The sequence below is a fragment of the Salvelinus fontinalis genome, chromosome 3 (genome assembly GCF_029448725.1).
Source record: "Salvelinus fontinalis isolate EN_2023a chromosome 3, ASM2944872v1, whole genome shotgun sequence".
Lineage (NCBI taxonomy): Eukaryota > Metazoa > Chordata > Actinopteri > Salmoniformes > Salmonidae > Salvelinus > Salvelinus fontinalis.
This window is the reverse complement of record NC_074667.1, coordinates 22,821,905-22,849,501: the sequence shown is the minus strand read 5'-3', so window position 1 is coordinate 22,849,501 and position 27,597 is coordinate 22,821,905. Positions and strand designations below refer to the sequence as shown.

Below are 27,597 nucleotides of genomic sequence, written 5' to 3'. Positions count from 1 at the left end.
GATTTCTGGCTCTCACAGACCTGTAACTTCTTCTTTAAGATGCTCCTCTGTCCTCCACTCGTTACCTGTATTAATGGCACCTGTTTGAACTTGTTATCAGTATATAAGACACCTGTCCACAACCTCAAACAGTCACACTCCAAACTCCACTATAGGCCTCTCTCGTCTTTTTAAGTGGGAGAACTTGCACAATTGGTGGCTGACTAAATACTTTTTTGCCCCACCGTATATTAGGAAAATTATAACTTTGTAATCTGAAGATTTTCCTTGTTGCCTGGACTTCTTGGTTAATTACATTTACATGATTAGTTTAATCACGTAATAATAATTACAGAGAATGGATTTGATAAAATAACAGTCTTCACTTTAATGATGCCAAAGACAGCAGTAGCTTTATAAGCACTAATTATGGTCAATTTAGACTGAGAATAGTATCTAGTTATGGTAAGGGGTGAAATAAGTATAGCCAGTTATAATTGTAATGGTTTCGCAGATTATAAAAGAAGATCAGTCTTTACATGGCGAAAAGAAAAGGAACATAACAAATACTGTTTACAGGAAACTCACTCTACATCCTTAGATGAAGTTGCGTGGATAAAGGAATGGGGTGGTGAAATACTTTTCTGTCATGGACAAAGGAACTCAAAAGGTGTGATGATATTAATTAACAACAATGTCGATTTGAATGTGTAAATAGTCAGGAATGATTCGCAAGGAAGGTGGATCCTTTTGAATATGAAAGTGAACGAAACAGAGATTTGGCTCATTAATCTATATGGTCCAAATCAGGATGATCCATACTTCTTCGAAAATATTTATACCAATTCATTGAACTTACAGGCAACAAATGATCAAATCATTATGGTAGGAGACTATAACACAGTGTTAAGTACCTCAATGGACCGTAAAGGTAATCACAAACTTTTTGACAAATGGAAAATGTATCTCAATATGTAATACCCCTGTCTGTTAGGTTTATGTACTCTTGTTTGTATATTTCTATTTTTGTACTTGTTTTGTCCATAATATTAATTTAAAAAATAAAGAACTGTCAGGCACCCAAGCTAACTTGCTAGCTACTTCCAGACACAAATGAGAGAACAGCTCACTGAACATTACTCACCCTAGCAGAGCTGGTTAGGCTGTTATGTTATCCAGAGCGTTGGTGACTGCAACTGTGCTGCTGGCAACAATTTAATTACGCTTTTTTGCCGACGTTTACTGACACCGGCCACATTCAACGGGGGTTGAGCATTCGTAAATTTGTTTCCATGGCCGAGCAGTCATTGGAGTGGTGTAAAGCTCGCCGCCATTGGACTCTGGAACAGTGGACACGCGTTCTCTGGAATGATGAATCACGCTTCACCATCTGGTAGTCCAACAAACTAATCTGGGTTTGGGGGATGCCAGGAGAACGCTACCTGCCTGAATGCATAGTGCCAACTGTAAAGTTTGGTGGAGGAGGAATAATGGTCTGGGGATGTTTTTCATGGTTCGGGCTAGGCCCCTTAGATCCAGTGAAGGGAAATATTAATACTACAGCATACAATGACATTTTAGACAATTCTGTGCTTCCAACTTCGTGGTAACAGTTTGGGGAAGGCCCTTTCTTGTTTCAGCATGAAAATGCCCCCGTTCACTAAGCGAGATCCATACAGAAATGGTTTGTAGAGATCGGTGTGAAAGAACTTGACTGGCCTGCACAAAGCCCTGACCTCAACCCCATCGAAAACCTTTGGGATGAATTGGAAAGCCGACTGTGAGCTAGGCCTAATCTCCCAACATCAGAGCCCGACCTCACTAATGCTCTTGTGGCTGAATGGAAGCAAGTCCCCGCAGCAATGTTCCAACATCTAGTGGAACGCCTTCCCATAAGAGTGGAGGCTGTTATAGCAGCAAGGGGGGGACCAATTCCATATTAATGCCCATGATTTTGGAATGAGATGTTTGACGAGCAGGTGTCCGCATACTTTTGGTTATGTAATGAATGTCAGGCTAGTTCCACCAGGTCGTCACTAGTTACCACAGCCACAAAGTCAGAAGGCCTGCCTACTCAACCAATCAGATGAGGGAGTGTGATGACTCGTATGCCGGATCAGAAGGCCAACCATTCAGATGAGGGAGTGTGATGACCCGTATTCCGGCTTGCGGGAAACACTTCATTTTTTAAATGGCATATCTCGATTTCAAGTTTGAGGACCAAACAACTAATAAAACATTTGGGAATAAGAATTGGCAACGTCACTAAAATTCATAACATTGAGAAAGGACAAACGTTTTGGGCAAAAGGGTAAGTTGACTTAATTTTTTTAGATAACTAGTAGTTAACTTATGCTACTCATCTTAAATGAGCTAGCTAGCTAGTATACGGAATTCCATTGCAAGCACAGAGATGTTATTTTATTTGACAGAGCAACGCTGTTTGTTTCTCTACAAGGCTTTCATTTTAATATTAATATATATAAAACAATTCCTTCAACAGACATATGCACAGCCTTTGGCAGGAAAAAAAGTCTCACATTCAGTGGTGTTCCGTTTCAAGTTGCGTGCACAAAGACGAATGAATGCCACCAGGGGAAAGACAGGCAAACAAAAGACAAACAGAAATCTGATGCTGAAATGATCAAGGCTGTAAGTTCAAAGACAGATCACTGTAATTTATACCATACACTTTGACAACATTTTTACAAGTTCTAACTAACAATGGAATGTTCTTCAATAAAATTGAAGATGGGACTTTAAACGGGTGACCCAACTCTGTAAACTCACTAAAGATCCCATGTGGGGTGCTTATATTTGTTCTGTTTTCACTGTATGTGTATATCAAACAGTATTCCTATCATGTGATACTGTGTATAAAAGTACCATGATTGTAAAGTGTATGACGAATGTACTGTATATGGAACAATGTGGTCCCGTGTGGCTCAGTTGGTAGAGCATGGCGCTTGCAACGCCAGGGTTGTGGGTTCAATTCCCACGGGGGGACCAGGGTTCAATTCCCACGGGGGGACCAGGATGATAATGTATGAACTTTCCAATTTGTAAGTCGCTCTGGATAATAGCGTCTGCTAAATGACTTAAATGTAAATGAACAAAATCTGTAAAAAAAAATATATATATATATATATGTGAAAAAAAAGTGACTTTTGTCCTTCGAAGAGGGGGGAGGATGGAACATTAAAACAAATACAAATAAAGAGTATGTAGGTGAAGTTAGGGTGGTGTGTTTCCCCTTACACTGTAAAGAGCGTTGGGTGTCTAGAAAAGTCCAATCTATTATTAATATGAAATGTTTTTTCATTTTCCATAGATTGAAGGCCATGCCTTTGTACAGAGATGGAAACGGGTACAAATGATCAGTTAAGTTAAATAAATGACTATAGTAAGTGCCTAGGTGCCAAATGAAGTAATAGAGTTGAAGTTTAATCTTAAATCAGCCAATTAAAAAAATTGACATTTCTGTGAACATGTCTGAATCTACATTTTACTTGTGGATTTTGTCTACATGCCATTTTAAAAACCGATGCAGATATTGAAGTAAACATATGTTGGGTTAAGACAAGTAACGATGAGTAAGGGCAAAATGATAATAAGTTTTCAAGTTGAGTTTGAAAAACCCATCTGAGTAACACTTTGTATTTACAACGGTTGGTTTGACTATGTCTAATAAATAACCAAATCATTGATGGGTCAATAGATAAAATAATGCATGTCTCTCATCTGCCCCTGCAAGACGGTCGTCATACGTGTCATCATAGTCCCCTCATCTGATTGGTTGTTTCCAAATAAACTGGCATACGCGTCATCACACTCCCTCATCTGATTGGTCGAGTAGGCGGGCCTTTTGACTTTGTGGCTGTGGTAACTAGTGACGACACTGTTTTGACCTTTGACCAGGTAAAATTTCCCCAACCTGATTCAGGTTGGAATTGAGACTGATCTGAGTGCAAAAGGGGTGGCGGTGAGGTAGGGGGGTTCTTAATGTCTATAATGGTACAGTTGCTCAAAACTAGATTGTTGAACAGAATAAATGTATTATTGAAACCTTGCACCAAACAACCACACTGTTTTGGGGGGGAAGATACAGGCCCATTGTGAGATTATAAATGATGTTACAATCAAATTGTTTAGGGCTATGTAAATTATATCAGAGGTAACATGAGGGCCTTCATCTCTGGTATTTGTGTGACAAGTTGGATTTGAACTTGGATCTCCTGCTTGTCAAGACACTGCCTTGGTCCACTCAGACAGTCTTCAGGACTTGACAGTTGAGTAGACTTAACATGGACTTAAGTCAATAGAACATGGACTTAAGTAAAACACCTATATTTCTTCAACACTTTTCTTTTACAGATTAGAAACAGAGAAGGAGTGAAAGTGTGACAGGTGAAGCAGGAAATGAACCCCCGACATCTGGGGTAGTAAGATGGCAGAATTCTTTGGAAAGTTCCACATTCAACCACACAACCATGTACCATGTGAGGAACTTGTGAATCCCATTGAGCTAAAGCCTGGGCCCCCATATCAGAAGATATATGTTTAGATTAAAGGCAAAATGTGTACTGAATTTGCCCAGTCTGGGGCATGGAGGTGGAGATAGCGAATTTGTGGCATGTGTGCCTTCTAGCAAACTCTATGGACAAGTATAAAAACAGGCACGTTTATGGGTGCTTCCCTCAATTCGGGTCCTTCTTGAACTCAGAGAGTTCAAAATGTTATCACATTGAAGAAGTAAACGGAAATGGAATTCACTCAACAAGAACATTGGTTTGTGTAGCATTTCAGACATTAATGGCCGCTACATGCTAATAGTCCAAGTCAAGCAGCAATTTTGATTAATTGATCAGTTTTGTTTATGCTACATGTAGTTAATTGACACGTTGTTGTTGCGCCTTTTTTGCATCTGTTTGTTATGCAAATTGAGACCGGCTTTGTAGTTAATACTGCTGGCTTGTTTGCCTACTAGCTTTATATATAGCTTTGGCATACCATGCCACATGTTATTGCATAGCTCTCAAACTCTAGGCTGCATTCTGCCTTCTCCATACAGTTTTCAGCAGTTAGCTTCGCCCGTGACTGGCTCATGTGAACTACAATCCCGACTCTGTGTTTTAACGTTTAGAAACGGCAATAATCATCGCTTTCGATACGGCTTTCGAAACATATGTCCCTTATCATTCTTCAGTGAGAAAGAAATCCTTCAAATAAAATGACACTTACACAAAAAAAGTATGATTCTTAATGACTGTACAACTGGAAATGATCACCAACATTTTCAGAAAACAAGATATGGTATGGTACTTTGATTCAATTTAATCAAATTTATAAAGCCCTTTTTACATCAGCAGATGTCACAATGTGCTTATACAGAAACCGGGCCTAAAGCCCCGTGTAGAAGCACGGTGGCTAGGAACAACTCCCTAGAAAGGCAGGAACCTAGGAAGAAACCTAGAAAGGAAGGGGTGGCCAGTCTTCTTCTGGCTGTGCCAGTGGAGATTATAGTACATGGTCATTAAGGCCAGATCGTTCAAGATGTTCAAACGTTCACAGAAGACCAGCAGGGTCAAATAATAATCACAGTGGTTATAGAGGGTGCAACAGTTCAGCACCTCAGGATTAAAGGAATGTACCAACAAAGTTAGTTAAGTTGAATACTTACAGTGCCTTCAGAAAGTATTCATACCCCTTGGCTTACTCCACGTTTTGTTGTGTTACAGCCTGAAATCAAAATTTATAAAATTTATATTTTTATCTCACCAATCTACACACAATACCCCATAATGACAAAGTGAAAACATGTTTCTTTTTATTTCATTTGCAAATGTATTTCAAATGAAATACAGAAATATGTCATTTACGTAAGTGTTCACACCTCTGAGTCAATACTTTGTATAAGCACCTTTAGCGGCGATTACAGCTTTGAGTCGTCTTTGGTATGTGTATCAGTTTTGCACATGTGGATTTGGGGATTTTCTCCCTTGCAGACGTTCCCACGCTCTGTTAAGTTAGATGGGGAACGGCGGTGAACAATAATCTTTCCACCAATTTTCAATGGGATTCAAGGCCACTCAAGGACTTTCACATTCTTGTTCTGAAGCCATTCCAGTGTTGCTTTGGCTGTATGTTTGGGGTAATTGTCCTGCTGGAATGTAAATCTTCACCCCAGTCTGATGCAGGGAATTTGCTTGTATTTGGCTCCATTCATTGTTCCCTCTATCCTTACCAGTCTCCCAGTCCCTGCCGCTGAAAAGCATCCCCATAGCATAATGCTGCCTCCACCATGCTTCACGGTAGGGATGGTGTTCGACAGGTGATGACATGTGCCTGGAGTCTATCAAGTGCCTTTTTCTAGTATTGGCCTCCGTCTGGCCACTCCCATAAAGCCCAGATTGATGAAGTGTTATAGAGACTGTTGTCCTTCTGGCAGGTTCTCCCATCTCAGCCAAGGAACTCTGACCAAGGTCCTTCTTGCCCTGCTGCTCAGTTTGGTCAGACGGTCAGCTGTAGGCAGAGTCTCGGTACTTCCATATCTTTTCCATTTCCCAATGATGGAAATCACTGTGCTCTTGGAAACTTTCAACATTCTAGAAATTGTTTTATACCCATCCCCAGATATATGCCTAACCTTCCACAGATATATGCCTCATCACAATTATATCTTGGAGATCTACGGATAGTTCCTTGGACTTCATGGTATAGTTTCTGCTCTGACATGCACTGTCAACTGGGACCTTAAATAGACAAGTGTGTTTCTTTCTAAATCATGTCCAAACTATTGAATTGGGCACAGGTGGACTCCAATCAACTTGTAGCGACATCTCAAGGATGATCAAAGGAAATTTGAGCTCAATTTGGAGTGTCATAGCAAAGGGGTGGTGAATACGTATGTAAATGACATATTTCTGTATTTAATTTAATACATTTTTACTTTGTCATTATGGGGTATAGTGTGTAGATGGGTGAGAAAAAATATCGATTTAATGCATTTTGAATTTAGACTGTAACACAACAAAATGTGAAATAAGTCTGAATACTTTCAGAAGGCACTGTACTTTTACTGTGGTTAATTGTTATCCGCTCTTGTTCCTTCTGATCGTGAGAGCTGAAGCAAGGTGCTGCACCATATATTCTGAGTGAAGTTTTTTTTTCTCACTATAGCTAGTTATTTCTAACCAATAACAGTGTTGCTATACAAAAATCCAATCCAGGGCAGGCTTCTGACCCATCCACAACCAAAAAAGGTAAAGAAAATTTAATTTAACTTGCGTCCCGATTAAAAAAAGCATTGGATTGTTGTAAGCATTGGCTGGAGGGAGTTTCCAACATTGTTAAATCCTTAAATGGGGAGAACGGTAGAGAATCGGAACACAGGTACCATGCAAACACAGGTACCACCCTTCACCCAGAAGTATGCACTTCTTCCCTCCCCCTCAATGCAATTAAAGGCACACTAATAAGTATGGTGAATAACACTAGTGTTCTTGCTTCCAGAAGCAAGCACATTCAATATTAGCATTTATCTTCTCAAAAGTATTTGGATAGGGTTATATAAAATGGTACATTTATTTCGAATCAACTTATGGAAAAGATATGACAACTCCCAATATGGGAGAGAATAGTTTTACAAAAAAACATATTTCCACTGCATTTTACATAGTCTTCACAAAATTATAAGTGTACAACTTTGAAACATACACACCCCCCCCCCCCCCCCCCAAAAAAAAAACGAACAAAACATTTCCTTAAGTATGACCAAGTTCCTCTTGTTGAATGCACAAAAAATGGGTTATAAATAGTGGTTAGTGGATGTGTGGTTATATTGATCATTCAACTGTAATACGTATCTAAAAAGCTCTAGCAGTGTATTTACAAATGTGGTCAAGTTGCACAGTAACATAATGCATCAGGAAGTGCATGACAAATGTAATAATATATATCAGCAAAAAGGCCATTTTCATTTTTTCAACAACATATAAACTCTCCAGCTAACAAACTTTTATTGGACAACTGCTGGCTATGAGGCAGCACACCACTGTCGGCAAGCTGATATTGCACCCGTGTTGACAGATATGGTGGTATATCGCCAGCAGCCCAGCAACGAAACGACCAACTGACGGTCAACATGAAACTGTTAGCATTGTCAGCTACCGCCGACTTTGTCGATGGTGGGCCACCGTAAGCTTGCCATCAAGGTTTGGCATGGCCTGTTTGGGCCAAAATAAGGCAACTCGGAGTAGCAAACTCTCCTTCAATGTGTGGTCCATCCATACGTCGGGAGGATAGAGGGAGTTTTGTGACATTAGGAAAACATTTACCTTGACTGATACCCTTCCATGTGTCCTTTTCTGCTCCTAGCATTCAGAGGTCTTTGGCTGTTACCATTGTGTCGCACACTGATTCCCTTCAATAGCACACTTTCTTCAACATTCTCTCCTCATTTACCGGCAGGTAGGTAAAATGTCTACCACCGTACATAAAATTCGTAAGCAGTGGTGTAAAGTACTTAAATAAACATACTTTAAATGACTACTTAAGTACTTTTCAGGGAATCTGTATTTTACTATTCATATTTTTGACAGCTTTTACCTTTACTCCACTACATTCCGAAAGAAAATAATGTACTTTTTAGGCCATACATTTTTCCTGACACCCAAAATACTTGTTACATTTCAAATGCTTAGCAGGACAGGAAAATGGTACAATTCACACACTTATCAAGAGATAATCCCTGGTCATCCATACTGCCTCTGATCTGGCTGACAGTGTTGGAGTGTGCCCCTGCCTATCCTTAAATAAAATAAACTAGAAAATCGTGGCGTCTGGTTCGCTTCATATAAGGAATGTGAAACCAAATATTTTAGACTTTTACTCAAATAGCGTTTAATTGGGTGACTTTCACTTTTACTAGAGTCATTTTCTATTATTAAGTTACAGTATCTTTACTTTTACTCAAGTATGACAATTGTGTACTTTTCCCTCCATTGTTCTTAAGTATATATTTGTGTGTATACGCATAGATTCCATTTGGATTAGTGATAGTGTTATTTGAGTTGTTAACTGGATTCATTCTGCCATTCGGGATTTCTTGTTTCAAGTTAATAAAATTTGTAAAAATTGTCCTTGTTTGAAAGTTTTGCTGCACTGTTAGGAGCTAGTCACACAAGCATTTTGCTGCACCCACTATAACATCTGCCAGACTGTGTACGCGACCAATAAACTTTGATTTGATTTAGGTAAAGACGTATTTGGTGAATAAAACAATTGAATGAATGCTCCATTGTCCCATCCAGTGTTGCTACTTTGATGGAGATTTTCCCAAAGCAAAAAGCAAGATTTTAAAGACATTATTGTCCATTCAACCGTGCCAGGATAGCTCTGTTGTAGTTTGGGCCAGACATCTCATTATGTGTTTGCCTGCTTGAGCATTTCAGTGTGTAGTACCAGGCTGAATACCAGTGAGGTCCAAGTAGTACTCATCCTGTTGATACTAGTTGAAGACTGCCCTTCATGCATGAGTATTCTGTAGTTCATTTGGAGTTACAAGTTCAGTCCAACGCAAGGACTTTCCAGTTTTCGAAACGACGTCTGGGATGGTCCACCATTTAGGCCTCTGAAGAAGCCTGGGGTTTCAGTTGAGCTTTCTCCATGGCTGTACCATAGGGATCGGATCTTTTGAAGAAGCCCATCTGGAAGGGCGGAAAGAGAAAGGAGACTTATTACAATTTCAAAGGCAATAATTTACATGAATAGCCCTCATAGATGTCATAGTACCAGTTCAGTTAGATTGCATTTCATCGTTATTTGCTAACAACATACGCTTTCAAGACTGCACATTTTGAACACGTCTAATCTTGATCTTATTTGATAGTTTTTAGATATTATTTTAAGAATTGATATGCTTCTCCCTAGCTGGCAAAACCGGTTGCAATGATATCATGATGAACTCTTATGGGACTTCATGGTCAGGTTGCAAAATGATTTTCTATATGTATTTTTAGCAACCAGAAACAGGTTGTAATAAATAGTATGACGTCTATCCTATGACAACATCTTTATCTGGTTATATAATGTATTGCCAACCATAAAAACAGTTTACAAACAGAACATTACGTCATCATGACGTAACATGCATGTGATTTTGCCCGTTGGGTTTATTGTCCTTTACGCTACACTTACCTTGTATAGTACATATATGAGCAGGGCGAGCAGCAGCAGTCCAGCCAGTATGGCCAGAATGATGATCCACAGGGGTACAATGTACTGGCTCTCCGGCTTGTTCCACATCACTGGAGTCAGGACCTGCAACGCAATGATATGTTGTTACCGTTGGGGAGTGAGAGGTCACTTTGAAAAAATGTGACATTACTCATAACAATGTTTAAAAAAAAATAAATGTTTTGTGTGCACTTCTTCAAACGATATCCCAAATCATACAGACAGGACTGGCCTAAACCATTAAAAACCTAAAAATGAACAGTTTAATAAATAAATTGCACTTGCCTTCGTGGATCCACTGGGTTTGAGTTTGGGAGCGATGGCATAGGGCATGTTCTTGACTCTGTACTGGGCAGAACACTCCAGCACATACTGCTTGTATGCCCTCTGTAGCATTAGTTCAAAGAAAATAAATAATGAGACAATAGATCATCTGAACTACTTAGCCAAATATTGCCAAAGTGTGTACAAAAACCCCCAAATACTTTACACTGTAAAAACGGACACTCTAAACAAATGTTTTATATGCTTTACAAATGTACTACAAGGAGAGGGCAACATTGTACTACCGACTAGCAGAACCTACAATGCCTTCACTTATGTAACTTAAATATTTATATATTTCATTGTGAATAGATTTTCAACAACAACAAAATCATTATGGGGTATTGTGTGTAGATGGGTGAGGTAAAAAACAACAACTATTTAATCCATTTTGAATTCAGGCTGTAACACAAGAACATTTTGGAATAAGTCAAGGAGTATGAATACTTTCTGAAGTAGCTTCATTCGAACTACCAATAATAGCAGTAGTATTACAGAACTAATACTACATAAGGATTGTTAGTACCAAGTTAAATTACATTTGATCTACATAGCACAATATACATGTGCTATCCAAATGATCATTTAATATAAACAGTACTGCACGGTACATGACAGTAGTACAAACTACAGTCACGCTCTCTCACCTCGATGAAGGTCTCAGCCCAGATGCGTGAGCGGACTGTCAGAATGACACTGCTTCCTCTCTCCAGTAACCCCACATGACAGTGCAGCCTCCAGCACTCCACCGTAGAGCATGACTATGGAGGAAGGCAAACAGTAACCAATACAGACCACCAATACATGACATTCAATCAATCTCACAAACAGTTATAGCTAATAATCTGTAATTATGAGCAGTAAGAGGCTATTGTGAAATTTTGCCTTTGGGGCATCATTCAAGCCAACGTTTTATGTAAACAATTAGCAACTAAACTTAGTGTATCTTCAAGTTCTCCATAAAGAGCTAATCCCTTTGCTTTTAATGAAAGGGAATGATACTAGGTTGTAGTTTTGTGCCCTTTGTGAAAAGTGGGGAGCCATTGTTAATTTTGTTGTAAAACGTTTTGTGGTCATTCGTTTTTTTTGAGGTGAAAGAATACTGAATGACGGGGAGAGAGGGAATGAATAATGATTGCATTAATGATTGCATAACTGAATAATAATGGGTGGAGAGCATAAAGGAAAAATCAAAAGAGAGCCGTTTTGATTTGACAGCTGTTTTGAGAAGTTTTGTTTTGAGAAGTATACTTCACATACAACGACGCTATATAACGTATAATTACGAGCAGATCTTATGATGATAGATATCCTCATATCCCTTTTACGAGAGAATAATTCCCTTTCAGTTTGTCTTTTGTGGTATTAGCGAAGCCACGGATGGTTCTTAGTGTTTTGTCTGTGGTAATTCAGCTCATAAGGCTATCGTTAGGACATGAAACGAAAGCCTCGACTCAAAAAGAGACGGAATTACAATGAAAAACAACAAACAAAGAAAAAGACAATGACTTCAAGAGAGAAGAGGTTAGGCAGGCCAATAAACATGACTGCTGCACCAGCAGCATTCGAGGCCAGTCTATTTAACAAGCTAGTGAACTACAGGCCTCACATAAGATGCTCATTATTACCCCTTAACTCTCTAATCTCTGTGCTCCCGGACTATGTGCCAAGTGACTTAATTTAACAGTCGGTATCTGCTGTTTTACTGTTTTTAGAGTTAACAGACCTCAGCGGCCGTGTGTCACTGTTGACTCCACATGGGGTTAAGCATGTTGAGTCCCTAAACAAGATGAGTGAGGGGGGGGGGGGGGAGAAGAAAAGGGAGAGAAAATAAGGAAATATGATAAATAAATAATGAAGAAATGAGAGAAAAGAAAAAAGGTAAAAGGAGAGAAGATTAAAGGAAGAAGGAGAGAAAACATCTCCCGGAATCTTCATATGGGGATCAGATGAACAGCTCTCGAGAGGCACTACTGGCTGGCTTTATAATGCTGTAGGGACTTGAGAGTGTGGTCAGTACTCTCAGTGGTTGACTGTGTGAGTGCGTGCATGGTCATGTTTCCATTTGAAGAATTTGTAGCTACAATGAGTTTTGTAATTTATGGGTCTGGGCTGGTGGTTTCCTTTCAGCCATACATGTATTCACTCTCACAGTACAAGCCAAAAACATCACACTAACTCCACTTGCCCCCCCTTCCCCCTCTAAAAGCTACTCCAAACATGAGGTGAAGCTTCCCCCTCTAAAAGCTACTCCAAACATGAGGTGAAGCTTCTCCCTCTAAAAGCTACTCCAAACATGAGGTGAAGCTTCTCCCTCTAAAAGCTACTCCAAACATGAGAGGTGACTGTAGAAACCAAGTTGACCTGCTAACCCTTTTTTACCTATTAAAAGTACCACTAACGGGTCACAAGACACACACACACACACACGGCTGCCTCACCAAGTTGCTTTGTTTGGCCAGAGGATCCCTGTAGACCTCTCTCCTCTGGATGTGGTGTTCAGGGCTGAACGTCTGTGAGGAGGGAGGCTGTTCTGTTGTAGGAGGCTGGAGCTGGCAACACACACAGAATACTACACATGTACCATTCCACTCATAGACACATAACACAAACTCTCATATGGTCATTGTGACTCATAAACGTGGGTAATATTGGACTGCTGCATATCCTTGGCGTAAATACTGCGAATGATTATGTGACACCACACAAAGTAAATGACAATGTATTAGGGTTGGGTGTGAATGTATACAGTATCTGGGATGAGTGTCTGTGGATGTAGATTATGAGAAAGCGTGTGCATCCAGTATGATTGTGTGCGCCTGCCTGCATGCATCTATGCATGTGTACGTGTACGTGTGTTCCTCACCTTGAGTTTCAGTGCATTGAGGGTGTGGTTGGAGCTGCAGTTGAGTGGTCCCTGAGTGATGACCTCCACAGGGTACAGAAGGTCGTGACCCTGAGCTCTCAGAGGGCACCGCAGCTCCAGCACCGACTGACTGATCATACTGGGCCCGTTGTTCACAAACTTACAGAGAGAGAGAGAGAGAAAGAGAGAGAACCCATGTTAGCATACTGTACCAGGAAGCTGAGATAAGCATTTGTTCAACCACCTAACCCTACAACTCCACTTAACAAAATAACACAAAATCAACTCTAGCGGCACACGTTGAGTACCTCGTAGACATGCTGGATCTCAGACCCAATGTCCTGCTCCTCTTGGAGGCTGTGGCTCATCCTCCAGTTTGGGGGAGGGAAGAGGAGTTTGTCCGGACGGGAAACGCTTCAATCGAGAAAAGGAGAGAGAGAGTAACACCGTAGGACAAAGGACAAAATAGTAAAAAGATGCAGTACACATACCCTACAGAACGTGGTAACGAAACATTAATTTCCAATGTAATCGGGGCTGGGGCTGTTGAAGTCCAATATATTGGTACCCAGTCACTTTGAGTGTAGCTAAACAGGGAATATGTCATTAGTATAGTGATGGAGACTACTAATTAATTTGTTTGCTCGTCCGTCCGTCCATCCATCCATCCATCCATCCATGCTGACTCACCCCTGTAGGATAACATCAGCTACCACAGCCACCTCAAGATCATAGAGCTCAACATCGCTCTGGGAGCTATTTTCATTTTTACTGAGTGGAGAGAGAACAGAGAAGTGTAACACTACATTTAGATTGTGCCAAAAAGATGGTTTGTGGATGTTCATTGGAAGTTCACTTAACAGTCGACAACATTTTAACTAACTATGCACTAACCCTAAGCTTAGCTCAAGTCAGGACACGGGCGTAAGTGTGGAAGTATTTAGGGCGGGTTGAGGTACAAAAAAAGCATTCAACCTCACACCAACATTTAACTAAATATTAATACAGTACACAGTAAAGTAATTCAGAGTATATACCATTTCTGTGCTGAAGGTACAACTGTGTTACCTGCGTATCTGGAGCTCAAACTGCACCGTATTGTAAGTGTCCTTCAGTCGGGGCACAGTGAAGCGGAGGCCTGCCCACAACTGTGACGATCCACACAAAAGACACACGGTCAACCACAAAGACACTAGAGATACACTGACCTCAGATCTGTCAGAAAGACAGTCCGTCTTAAACACACACAGTCATTAACAGGATCAGTCTGGGTCACACAACATAATTCGTAAAGACAGATAATTGTACAGACATACAGAAACCCACAAGCAGAAGGACAGAAGTACCATATTGCTTCAGCAACATTGGAAGTTCCTTTCATAACAATAAAGCTCCATTTGACTTTGAATTGAAGAAACAGTTAGTCCATGATGGTCCACTTACACTTGTGCCAGACTTCATAGGGTTGCCCAGGTCACAGACCAGATAGCGGGTCTGATTCTCTGCCTCGTAGCTACAGGTTAGCTGAGTCAGACTCTGCTTATGAGATCCAAGCACCAACATAGAGAGAGAGACATAGAATTTGGAAATACTGTGAAGTCAAGTCTTTCTAACTATTAATATCATTACCATTGTTTTAGTCATCAGGCCATCGTTAGTATAAACACTATTGCATTGATATCACTTAAATTATGGTCATTGTCATGTGGATATTTATTATCATAGCATTGACATGTTTATTAGAAATATTAGCCGTAGCATCGTTTTGAGTTAGCATGTCCCCTAAGAGGGACAGGACAGATGGTTTCTCCCTCACCGCATTGTTGCGGGCTATACCACTGTAGTCAGCCTCTGGGGGAAGCACCATGTAAAGCTCTGCCTCGTAGGCCCCGCCCTCTCCCTCGTTCCTGGCATTGAAAGTCAGGGTCAGGGAGTTCTCGTCACCCAGATACACCTCCGTCCTATCGCTAAGGAAACCACAAGAAAATACAACAACGTAAAACAAAGCAACAATAAACATGTCATCCCCCACGAATGATGCAGCGTCCCCCTTGGGCCAATCAGTGTAATTCATGTAAATGACAAATCTTTATGACAAGACGCATCATTCACCGAAGTTTCGTCAAAAATCGGGCCAGTGGTGTCTATGATATCGCATGTGACTAATGTATGTACAGTTGATTACTATAGCGCCCCCCTTAGGCCAATCAGTGTCATTTTGTAAATGCCAGATATTTATGGAAAGACGCATCATTCGCCTAAGTTTCACTAAATTCAGGCCAGTGGTGTTTGAGATATCGTGTGGGTTAGCTACACTCATATCCCTGATCATGTGTGCCAAATTTCATCACTCTGAGTCAAACAAATCAAGAGATGTAAACATATGCCTGTTATAGCATTACCGTAGGTCGATATGAATGTTCTTGCATATGTTGAGTTTTGACATTGTTTGCAACATGTGTACCAAATTTTGCATTGAGAGACCTTTGTCCATAGATGCCACATATCAAGTTTCGTGCAGATCGGTCACTGTTTTTCATAAAATTCTAATTGCCGAAAATCCATAAGTGCGGACCTTGAGGCAAATTTGTTCCTTGTGAGGACAGGGACCTATGTAAAAAAATATATTAATGAAACGCAGAGGAAGTGATAACATCGCTACTCTATCACTGCAGACTACGAGAGAAGAGGAAAGGTTAAAGGTGGTGGGGGGAGAGGGAGATGCACTGTAAGTCAAATTGTATTTGATTCAAAGCTTTTAAGATATTATAAGATACAGACAAACATGTACATGAAATATAATCAATTTATAATTGTTTTTTAAATTATACGAGCAAAAAATATTAAATTTAATTTGGAACGGCAAGCCAGACAAAATTAAACAGGCCTATTTATATAATGAATATGAATTCGTAGGGCAGAAATTATGAACTATTAAAGCCTCCCTAAAGGCCAGTCATGCAAAAGTCATACTTAAATCCAAACTGGTTCTCTAGCAGATTTGTAAGAATGTCTCACTCCATGTTCAAGAATGGCCTTTCCCCTTTATTCAGATTACAACCTCTCACTTTCGGTTATTTGAAAATTAAATCATCTCCAAAATATTGTTATTTAAAAAAAAAACAAGCCATAGAAAGTTGGTTGCAATTTCAGTTTAAAATAGGGGGTGCTGTTGGGACTTTGTAATAATTACGTTCCCAAATTAAACTGCCTCGTACTCAATTCTTGCTCGTACAATATGCATATTATTATTACTATTGGATAGAAAACACTCTCTAGTTTCTAAAACCGTTTGAATTATTTCTCTGAGTGAAACAGAACTCATTCTGCAGCACATTTCCTGTCAGGAAGTGAGATTTCTGAAATCGAGGACCCTGTTCTGAGGTCAGTTTATAAGTCCCCATGTAAGCTACGGGGCTACATGCACTGCATACGCCTTCCTCTAGATGTCAGTAAGCGGTGAGAATTTGAAAAGAGTGGATTGCACAATCTGGGACACTATAAAGGCTCATGGAACGGAAGTACTGTTCTTTTCAACGGGGCGCCTGGCGCAAGAGGGACATCACAATGGCGTCCTGCAAAAGCTTTCGTTTTAGCAGTTCGATATCTCCGGTCATGTTTTTATTCGTTATAGGTGTTAAAGACATCATAAGGTAGTTAATTTAAACCGACTTATAGCAGTTTATATCAGTTTATTGCGACTTTCTGGAATTTCTTTGTGACGCGCTTTCACGAGTTGGACACCTCTCCAGTGGGTGGCTATCGTTAGCTGCTATTTCTACAGGAGAAGAGGACATCTTTCAACCAAAAGACAATTGTTCTGGAGAAAGGACACCTTGCCCAAGATTCTGATGGAAGCTCAGCTAATAGTAAGCAGTCTTTATGCTGTTAATTCGTATTTATGTTGACAAATGTCAAATAATAATTCCGCCATGAATTTCGGTGCGGTCTCGCTTTAGCGCACGCTGTATTGCACAGTAACGTTAATTTTAAAAATCTAACACAGCGGTTGCATTAAGAACTAATGTATCTTTCAATTGCTGTCCAACCTGTATTTTTTTGTCAAGTTTATGATTACTTATTGATTAGAATAGGTGCCTCTCCAAGATGGCGCGGGATAGATTGCTTGAAGTTTTGGCTAATCACATTGTATAACCACGATTTGTGCCGCTAAATATGCACATTTTCGAACAAACCCTATATGTATTGTGTAATATGATGTTACAGGACTGTCATCTGATGAAGAATATCAAGGTTAGTCAAAAATTATATATCTTTTGCCTGTTTGTTACGATCGCTAACCTTTGCTGCTGGTAAATGGTGTTGTGTTTCTGGCTATTGTGGTAAGCTAATATAATACTATATTGTGTTTTCGCTGTAAAACACTTAGAAAAACTGAAATATTGGCTGGATTCACAAGATCTGTGTCTTTCATTTGCTGTACGCTGTGTATTTTTAAGAAATGTTTTATGATGAGTAATTAGCTAATACACGATGGTCTCTGTAGTTATTCTAGTTGCTTTGGTGAGAGTTGTGATGGTGGCTGCAATGGTAAACTATGATTTATACCTGAAATATGCACATTTTTCTAACAAAACATATGCTATACAATAAATATGTTATCAGACTGTCATCTGAGGAAGTTGTTTCTTGGTTAGTGGCTATTTATATCTTTATTTGGTCGAAATTGTGATAGCTACCTATGCAGGAAAAAAATGGTGGACAAAAAAAGTTGTGTCTTTTGCTATCGTGGTTAGCTAATAGATTTACATATTGTGTCTTCCCTGTAAAACATTTTAAAAATCAGAAATGATGGCTGGATTCACAAGATGTGTATCTTTCATCTGGTGTCTTTGACTTGTGATTTAATGATATTTAGATGCTACTATTTACTTGTGACGCTATGCTAGGCTATGCTAGTCAGCTTTTTTACTGACGGGGGTGCTCCCGGATCCGGGTTTGGGAGGAACTAGAAGTTAATCCACTAGATAAGACAGAACAAATATTACATCAAATATTATGGTTAAACTCAAATATACAAATATAATTGATAAAAAATACTTCCTAGAACTCGATGGTCACTCTGACAGAGCTCCAGAGTAACTCTGTGGAGATTGGAGAACCTTCCATAAGGACAACCATCTCTGTAGCACTCCACCAATCAGGCCTTTACGGTAGAGTGGCCAGACGGAAGCCACTCCTCAGTAAAAGGCACTTGACAGCCCGCTTGGAGTATGCCTAAAGGCACCTAAAGGACTCTCAGACCATGATAAACAAGATTATCTGGTCTGATGAAACCAAGATTGAACTATTTGGCCTGAATGCTAAGTGTGATGTCTGGAGGAAACCTGGCACCATCCTTACGGTGAATCATGGTGGTGGCAGCATCCAGATGTGGGGATGTTTTTCAGCGGCAGGCACTGGGAGACTAGTCAGGATCGAGGGAAAGATGAACGGAGCAATGACAAGAGAGATCCTTGATGAAAACCTGCTCCGGAGCGGGGTGAAGGTTCACCGTCCAACAGGACAACAACCCTAAGCACACAGCCAAGACAACGCAGGAGTGGCTTGGGACAAGTCTCTGAATGTCCTTGAGTGGCTCAGCCAGAGCCCGGACTTGAACCCGATCTAACATCTCTGGAGAGACCTGAAAATAGCTGTGCAGGGACGCTCCCTATCCAACCTGACAGAACTTGAGAGGATCTGCAGAAAAGAAAAGGAGAAACTCCACAAATACAGGTGTGCCAAGCTTGTAGCATAATATCCAAGTAGACTCGAGGCTGTAATCGCTGCCAAAGGTGCTTCAACAAAGTACTGAGTAAAGGGTCTGAATCCTTATGTATAAATGTGATATTTCAGTTTTGTTTTATTTGATAAATTTGCAAAAAAAACTAAAACTGTTTTTGCTTTGTCATTTTGGGGTACTGTGTGTAGATTGGTGAGGGGGGAAAACAATTCAATCAATTTTAGATTAAGGCTGTAACGTAACAACATTTGGAAAAAAATCAAGGGGTCTGAATACTTTCCAAGTCTACTGTATACTTGAACCCAGAGGATGTACTATACAAAGTACCAATAATAAAGGGCATTTATCTCTAAGATCGGCCTCAAGGTTGTGAACACAAAACAACCTCACGCATAGGAATTCTCGGGAAGCAAGAAATGTAAGTCCTAAAAAACAAGCTGTGTATTACATTCCAATGGTGACAGGTCGTCGAAGCGGCATAGTGAAAGTACTGAATCATAGAAGCTTTTTTGACTGACTTGGTCTCGCGGAAACAGAAAAAACACATTCCCCAATTTTCCATGGGAAACTCTTAACTTGATTGTACTCTGCCGCTAATAAAAATCACATGGCCAAGTCCTGCAATACACTACTCAAGACAGAGCAAGAAAAGAGCTGGAGCTACTAGTTTGTGAATGGCCCCAGTTGTTCCATTCAGCCTTTAGTGCAACATACTCTGCTGTTGTCCACACTCAAACAACAATGATTAACCATGAATAACCAGGAGCAAGTAAAGAGTCGTGACGATATGAGTTACTCTCCTTGGAATAAAAGTGCATTTCTTTAATCAAGGACAAATAAACATACATGTATATCAGTGGCCACCAAACAGTCGATCACGATCGACTGGTCGATCTCCAAGCCATTCCTAGTCGATCACCAAACATTTCTGTAAAACCCCCAACGATAAAGCCTTGCATTCCTATTATTACTATATATTTTTTTGATGTTGGCGTTAGGTGCACTTGATTCAGCTACGCTAGCGCCGGGAAGGCAAAGTGTTCCCATTATGAACCATTTCATGTGTTTGAAGGTATACCTCCGCCTACCCGGCAGTCCCAGAGAGCAAATCAAGTGCACCTATAGGCCTGCTGCTGGCCAATCAGATGGCTCAGATCACCGTGTCTGCTCAGTTTCCTCGCACCATAGACTGTAAAAAGAAGCCTCGAACGCACAGCAAAGTTGATCATGTGAGATTTAAAAACTTTTAAAACCATGACTAGAGAGAGAATCAACGAATCCCGCAAAGAATTGCTGTTTTTATGAGTTTGTTCATGTTTAAGTTATTCAGGACTGTCAATACTTTGCTCAACGGTTTTATAAGTCATAAAATGCATATTTTCCCTACTTGCACTCACGCTACAACCAGCGCTGCAGCTGCAATGAATGAGTAAAGCAAAGTGTTTCGATAAGCTATTATTTGTGGCTTTTTTTTATATTGAGGAATATTTCACTTTCTCTGGTCATGGGAGAAACAACATGAATTGTTGCACGAAGCAGAAATAATGCAGGGCGACTTAAGTTTCGCCATCAGCTGGAAGACTGTCTCCTTTTCTCAGCGGAGGGAGGGATGGAGGGAGGGAGAGAGGAGGGACGGTGAGATGTGTAAGAGGTAGCCTCAACGGTGCTCCCTCCCTCCCCTCAGACTGACCATCAGAAGGAGGCCATCACCAGTATAATAAAAAAGCAACCGTTTAACACAAAAGCCCAACTATCGACCTCTCGACAGTCTGTATCCGATCGTTTCTTTCCTACTCTTCTTTCTTGGTCGCCACTGCTTTGAGAGGACATGACAGGTGAAAGCAATAGGCTGAAGAACTACTGAGGCCTTTCACCTATCGAAAGTTCAACAGGGAAAATACCATGGTGGACTATTCCGGAGTAATGGAGAGGGGACTTCAGCTCACCCATAAACAGCCAGTTTGAGGTCAGGAACACATATGTTGTCCTCACCACAGTCCAGCTGAATCTGGGCCTGCAGAACAGAAAGAGTGGAGAGAGAGAGAGAGAGAGAGAGAGAGAGAGAGATGTTAATGGGAGAGAGAGGGAGATATTTCGATTTTGAGAAAAACTTTATCGTCCCAATTCAGTTAGCGCCTCATCTTAGAATGCTAAAAAAATGTAAATCTACTGAAAGAGAGAGAGAGAGAGAGAGATATTTAGAGAGAGCAAGAGAGATGTAATACCAAGAAAGACATGAATACAACTCACTAAGATTTTCAGCTTATTACGTACTACCAGTATATTTTCTTAAGACTGCAAAAACAGCATGCAGTTCTATGACAATTTACATTGGTTTTTGAACAACCACTGGTAAATTTACCACGGCAATAAAGTTTTATGAAGACTAACGCCTTAAATGAGAGAATGAGGGGGAAAGGTAGAGGAGTGAGAAGTAAGGGAATAAGGGGAGGGCGGAAAAAGAGAAAGCAAATGAGGGGTGAAGGAATGAACGGAAACAGTGTTTCGTTTTGGTGGAATGAGGAGAGCAATGATGTTGGAGAAAGGTAGACAGACTCCAATGTGAAGAAAGGAGGGATTGGGAGAAAAAAAGAAACTTGCTGCTTAGTGAGGAGAGGAATTGGTCTCCTAAGCAATTTGTCACTGAAGTGTAAAGACTTTACAAACCACAATAAAATATAAATCGAATAGGATTCGATTAGACCGTATTCCCCTTCGCTCTCTTCCGCCTCTCTCCTTCTCCAACATTGCTCTTGCTCTGTGTACTGTGAACCCATTGTTACAATACTACCCCATCCCGGCAGCAACATGTGGAAAACATTAGACCCAAAAAGGATTCTACAAGAGTGCAGAGACGGCATGGCGGTCACTCACTCCGTATCCATGGCGATGGCTCATTTAAAGTCCCCAATGTTATCGTTCACTAAAGTCCATGTGGTAATCGGTCAGTCAGCACGAGATCACAAGACGGAGGAGTGCACGGGGACTAGTAATGTTCACACAGAAACACCAAGGGTTGCCCTTCTCTGCTTATCTTTTCCCCCCACTTACTCACTGTCATGTTCTTTCAGCCCTCCATCTCCGTGGGACAAAAAGGGCGGTAAAAACTTCATTGTTGAGAAGTGCAAGAGAAAGAGGTAGAGAGTGCAAACATATTTCTGGGTAATAATGGAAGCATGGAAAGTCTGAGCTATTCCCAAAAGCTGTTCTAGCTAAGTTGTATTGGTTTCTCTGCCAATAAGTGAGAGGCTCTGAGCACACACATACTTTTACACAGACACACACACGCATGTGCACACACACACACTTATACTCACACACACATATATAAACACATGCACATGCTCCAAGCCTGGCTCGTCTGGCTCGCAACATGGCATAGACCAAAGGCTACATACATAAACAAACCACAACCAGATGGCTAGCCTCAGTGCCCCACCCAGAAAGAGCTGTCAGTTCTCCCTCTGTTTAATCGCATAGCCGTGACTCGACCCACCACCCCTACCCCTGAGGATTCTATTCTCGATTCGGAAAAGCTACCACCATAGAATTGGAAAGAGGGCCCACCACGTTCTTTGCCATTATCGCATATGTGACAGCATGGGTAGTGCCATTGAAGGCTTTCATCTTAAGTAAAGTTTAAAAAAAAGGCTTTGTAGCAAGTGTGCCGTCTATCCAACGCTATGGCTGCCACATATTGTAATTCCGTGCTTTGTGTATCAGGACTAACCCCCAACCTTTAGACATATGGGGACCAGCACTACTGAAGGGTCGTCCATATTTAAACTGGCCACTTATGCCTTTCTACTTCAACAAGTCTTTATGGCGCAAAATGTAGATATTGGTGGATTTAGATATGGTGCACATGTGTGTTTGTGGTGAAGTCTGATAGTTTTGGACTCCATTGTCCATAGTGCACCTCTGTTCATACCCTCTATACGTTGAGTGGACTGGAGACGTTGTGTGGACTGGCGTTTCAGTAGTAGTGTCATGTACATACCAGCTATGAACTGTAATGTGGTCTGGTAAATATGATGATATTCTGGAAGTACACACTCTCTGCTCGATAAGGTGTGATGTCTGGCAAGGTTGGGGTAAATTCCAGTTCAATTCAGGAAAAAAAGTATTTATTTATTTAATAATAATTAAATAAATAAAAAACAGAAATTCCAATTCCGAAATGTTTTCTCATTGAATAGCGTAGTTAATACATACCTTCTGCTCTACAAGGTGTGTTGTCTGGTATTTTAGAATGGGTCTCAGGCCATGGAGATCCAGTGAAGCGAGAGGGTCCAGGCTAAAGTTGAGTGTGACGTAAATGGGGGAAAGTTTATCCCTAAACTCCCCTTCACTCTGCAACACACATGGGGGAAGAAGGGCAGCGGCATCAGCAACACACTCAAGAGGAAGTGAATCGGTGTTACACTGACTTATTGTCAACTAACTGGTTGAGATAAGACACCGTGTGCCTCTAGATGTTACAGATCAGTGTAAATGTACAGCGTAAGGGGAAATGTTCACTTTCAGTCATATTGAAACTATAATCAAAAAAAGATGAACTGTAAAATGTAACATTAAATGATTCAATTTACTGGTCTTTGAAGGCTGGATTCGAAATAACTATTCAACATTTCCCCACAAACTTGAGTCCACCTCAAGAAGAGTTCATTGGATCATTGTCGTATTTATAAACGGGCAATTTTTCCAACACATCTTTGAACATTTCTGTAACACTTTACTTAAAGCCTGAAGGTTTAATGCTTTATAACATGTTTTAAGCACGTCCAAGTCTTCAAAATGCCTTATAGCAAGGCTTTTTAAAATGTCTCCCAAAATTTTTGAGTGTTTGATGTGACTAACGCGCAGGTAGATGCGGGTGTCGTGACACGTGCGTCCTCCGTTGGCCATGGTGATGGTCTTCAGTAGGCTGGGCTGTTGGCTATCCAGGAACAGAGTTCTCCTCACTGACGACTCCTTCTGGGTCTGCTTCAGATGGTCCAACTGTACCTCCACCACAAAACCTGCACCACACACACAGGGTGGGTTACATACACGTGCACACACACACACACGATAGAACACAGAACTATACTCACAAAAACAAACCCATTGAAACACACATGCATTTAAAGTAATTACAGAGTCAGTTATTGTGGATACACTAACACAATACACACAATTACAAATACCCATTCCCAAGTGCAGACACACACACACACACACACACACAATCACACTCCCACATACTCAAACATAAACACACACATACACTCACAAACCTTGCAAAGTTTCCCCTGTACTTACTCGACTGCCCTTTTATCTTAATCTTAACTGCTAAATTGACCACAGTGAGTTCAGGCATATTTGTGGCCACACAAGGGAAGGTAATAGGGAACAGCTGTGTCGGGGTCTTTCAAAATAAAAACACTGGGCTCACCTAGATCAGCAGGGAGGTGCTTCCCATTGGCCGAGAGGCAGAAACTGAGGTTGACACTGGAGGGGGTGAAGACAGAGAAGAAATAGTGAGGGGGAGTATTTCAGTATACGGTATATTCAATAGATCCATATAGAGCTCTGATAATACAGTGATAATATACAATACTACTGCATTTTGAATGATGCATTCCATGTAAAAAATGCTACCTTTGAATAGATACCCTGTAATGGAAATATATTAATCTTGTATTCAAGTTTGAACATATGATCAAGTAATAGGACTGGCCACCCCTCAGAGCCTGGTGCTTCTCTAGGTTTCTTCCTAGGTTCCTGTCTTTCTAGGGAGTTTTTCCTAGCCACCACGCTTCTACATCTGCATTGCTTGCTGTTTGGGGTTTTAGGCGGGGTTTCTGTATAAGCACTTTGTGACATCTGCTGATGTAAAAATGGCATGAAAAATCTATTTGTTTTGATAGTAAGAAATCTCTGAGAAGTTTCATCTTATTGGTACATTGAATTTAAATGCATTCAATCTTCGCACAGAAATGAAGCCCAATTCAACCTCTCCCCTTTAATAGATTTAACCCAAACTTTACAAGCAGAGGCAGAGAATGTGTGTGTTTGATTATGAGAGTGTGCATGCACACAACATCTATATGCCCCACTGTAAGTCTGTGTGCGTCTTTTTGAGTGTGTGTGGCCAATGGTCATCTGCCTGCGCACGTGTGAAGGAGCGTGTGTGGGTGTGTCACCTCATGCATGCTGTGTCCTAGGCTGGTGTGCCAAATAATATGTCATTCAAAGTGAATGCCAACCCTCTCCACCCTTTCCTCTGTCCACAGCACCCCACCTCTACTCCTCCCTCTGCCGCTGCCTCCCCAAGTCTCCCAGCAACATAAACGGTAATCAAGACACAAACAAAAGCGACTTGTTCTGTACTAAAGGCACATACCAAGATACCAGCCACTAGTCATAACTTTCTATGAAGAGTCTAAAAATAATTAACGTTTTACTTTAATTTATGGAAGGAATTTCTGTGAGACTAAAAGTAGGGAAATGTTCCCTTGGCTTGGGCTCAGAATATAGACGTCGCCATTAAACACTCACACTGGACCGGAGATGGGAAAAGCTTGTCAAACATGGTGTCATTTGACAGTCTCAAGTGGTGAATACCGGACGTTTTGTTCATTGACATGGTTTAAGAGTGGAAAATGTACTACATAATATGTCTAGCACTTGAATTTATATTGTTGCTGAAGACAGTTTCCCTCCTATCAAGGTTGGTCTGCATGAGGCTATAGTAATATCCTAGTCAATGATAGTGGTGGTGTCCGGAAGTACAATTGACATGTTACTGATAGCTAGATTTTTTTGGGCTGTACAAGGGGGCTCTCAAAATGAAGTGTTACTGGCTAAGCTTGACTTCAAAGATCTTAACCCATGGAATATCAGCAGTGTTTCAACCAATCAGATTTATTTGAAAAGGAAAAAGGATGTACAAATTTGGTATCTTAATTTGATCAATCTGTTGTCACACAGAATTTTCCTGCACGGCAGGAAATACAAATTGTAGTGTATTCAAGGTTTTAAAAGGCTTCTAAAGGGTGTAATTTACACTTCAACATTTCATACTTTATTTGCCCTAAAGAAAAATGTATCAAGCCCTACAAAAATGTCCATTAATTATAATCCACATAATAATTTACATTTCCCGTTACTGCAGGATTATTTTCCTGCTGTGAGAAGCAGGGTCAAATTATGACAGCACGTCTGTATCAACATACCAAGACACAGAGATCGTCTCGTTCCCATTGGACACCGTACAACTCTTCTCCTCTGGATTGATCATGGTAGGTTGCAGCGTAAGAGAAGCACTGGCATTGACAATAGGCCGAGCCCTGATAGAAGAATAGCAACCAATTGGAAGATGTGATATGATTACCTTAATCAAAAGCTTTGATTACAATACAAAAATAATTGTGTAATTCAAAATTACACAAAGGTCACATATAAAACAATACTTTGAGATGAAGGTACATGCTTAATTAAAATACAAATACAAAAATGGTGTGTAATTGGTCAGCTAGCTAATTTGCATGTACAATGAGCCAATAATGTTCTGGTGAGAGGATATACCTGTACAGAACAGCCTTGTCAGCCCCAAAAGCACCTACGATGAGATCTGCACAAAGATGACCCCAAGATTAACACTAATTCAAGAACAATGTGATGCCTTCTGAAATAGGAAAAGGCTAAATAATTGAAAACTAAATTGGGCAATTGGACTAAACCATTTTCTCTTGTACCTGGGTAGCCATTATGATCCAGATCTTTATTTCCGCGGAGGGCGTAGCCAAAACTGGCGGGAAAGGTGCCAGAGGCCCATTGGCCAGATAGAGTCTGAGTGGGCATGTCCATCAGTCCACTGGCATGTCCATTATAGATGAGGACCAATCCCTGTTGGTCGTCTCCTCCAAAGGGACAGCCGATGGCAATATCTAAGTTAATCAACAAAAGTATGACACTTCAGTTTATCCCCACTCCCTCCACCCTGATTTTAGTTATGTTCTTGCATGAACGATTGAAATGTATCACATATTCTTATGTAATACTACTCGACTCACTTCCGGGTTGAAGGGAGTAGTCGCATTCCGCTTCGCTCCACAGGTAGTATTACCATTACATTTTCATTTTCATTTTCATTACAGTACAACGGTTTGATCTTAGCTAGCTACATAGCCGTCTTTGTATCAAACATAATTGTGTAGTTATTGAGGTTCGCTAGCCAGCTATTTTCGTCCTAACGTAACGCAACGTAGCCAACACTGCTAGCTAGCCAGCTAGCCACCGAATAGCAGCATTGTAGAAACGAGTGCATTACAACGGAACGACTTGATTAGTGTAGTGTTGGCTGGCTACACAGTTGTCTTTGCTATCTTTGATTTGTTTGATCTTAGCTAGCTACTTAGCTGGCTACATAGCCGTCTTTGTATCAAAGATAATTGTGTAG

At 40.6% G+C, this 27,597-nt stretch overlaps 1 protein-coding gene across 2 annotated transcripts in view; it reads right to left on the bottom strand.

Annotated features, from left to right (window-relative positions):
* Window positions 1-8,855: 8,855 nt before the first annotated feature.
* The window catches only part of LOC129841193 (integrin alpha-5-like), a 58,396-nt gene continuing 39,654 nt past the window's right edge, over window positions 8,856-27,597 (bottom strand). The window contains exons 13-30 of one of the 2 annotated variants that reach the window (XM_055909354.1): window positions 26,894-27,085; window positions 26,724-26,769; window positions 26,372-26,485; window positions 24,589-24,644; window positions 24,012-24,172; window positions 23,367-23,504; window positions 21,098-21,165; window positions 15,222-15,372; window positions 14,849-14,941; window positions 14,474-14,553; window positions 14,096-14,176; window positions 13,714-13,819; window positions 13,406-13,564; window positions 12,981-13,091; window positions 11,187-11,300; window positions 10,501-10,602; window positions 10,177-10,299; window positions 8,856-9,686 (exon numbers count right to left, since the gene is read on the bottom strand). In XM_055909354.1, the coding sequence (XP_055765329.1) occupies window positions 9,603-9,686; window positions 10,177-10,299; window positions 10,501-10,602; window positions 11,187-11,300; window positions 12,981-13,091; window positions 13,406-13,564; window positions 13,714-13,819; window positions 14,096-14,176; window positions 14,474-14,553; window positions 14,849-14,941; window positions 15,222-15,372; window positions 21,098-21,165; window positions 23,367-23,504; window positions 24,012-24,172; window positions 24,589-24,644; window positions 26,372-26,485; window positions 26,724-26,769; window positions 26,894-27,085 (1,979 nt within the window). In that variant the 3' untranslated portion in view covers window positions 8,856-9,602. Of the gene's footprint in view, window positions 9,687-10,176; window positions 10,300-10,500; window positions 10,603-11,186; window positions 11,301-12,980; window positions 13,092-13,405; window positions 13,565-13,713; window positions 13,993-14,095; window positions 14,177-14,473; window positions 14,554-14,848; window positions 14,942-15,221; window positions 15,373-21,097; window positions 21,166-23,366; window positions 23,505-24,011; window positions 24,173-24,588; window positions 24,645-26,371; window positions 26,486-26,723; window positions 26,770-26,893; window positions 27,086-27,597 lie in introns of those variants that run through there. The other variant, XR_008757290.1, reaches the window with a different exon arrangement.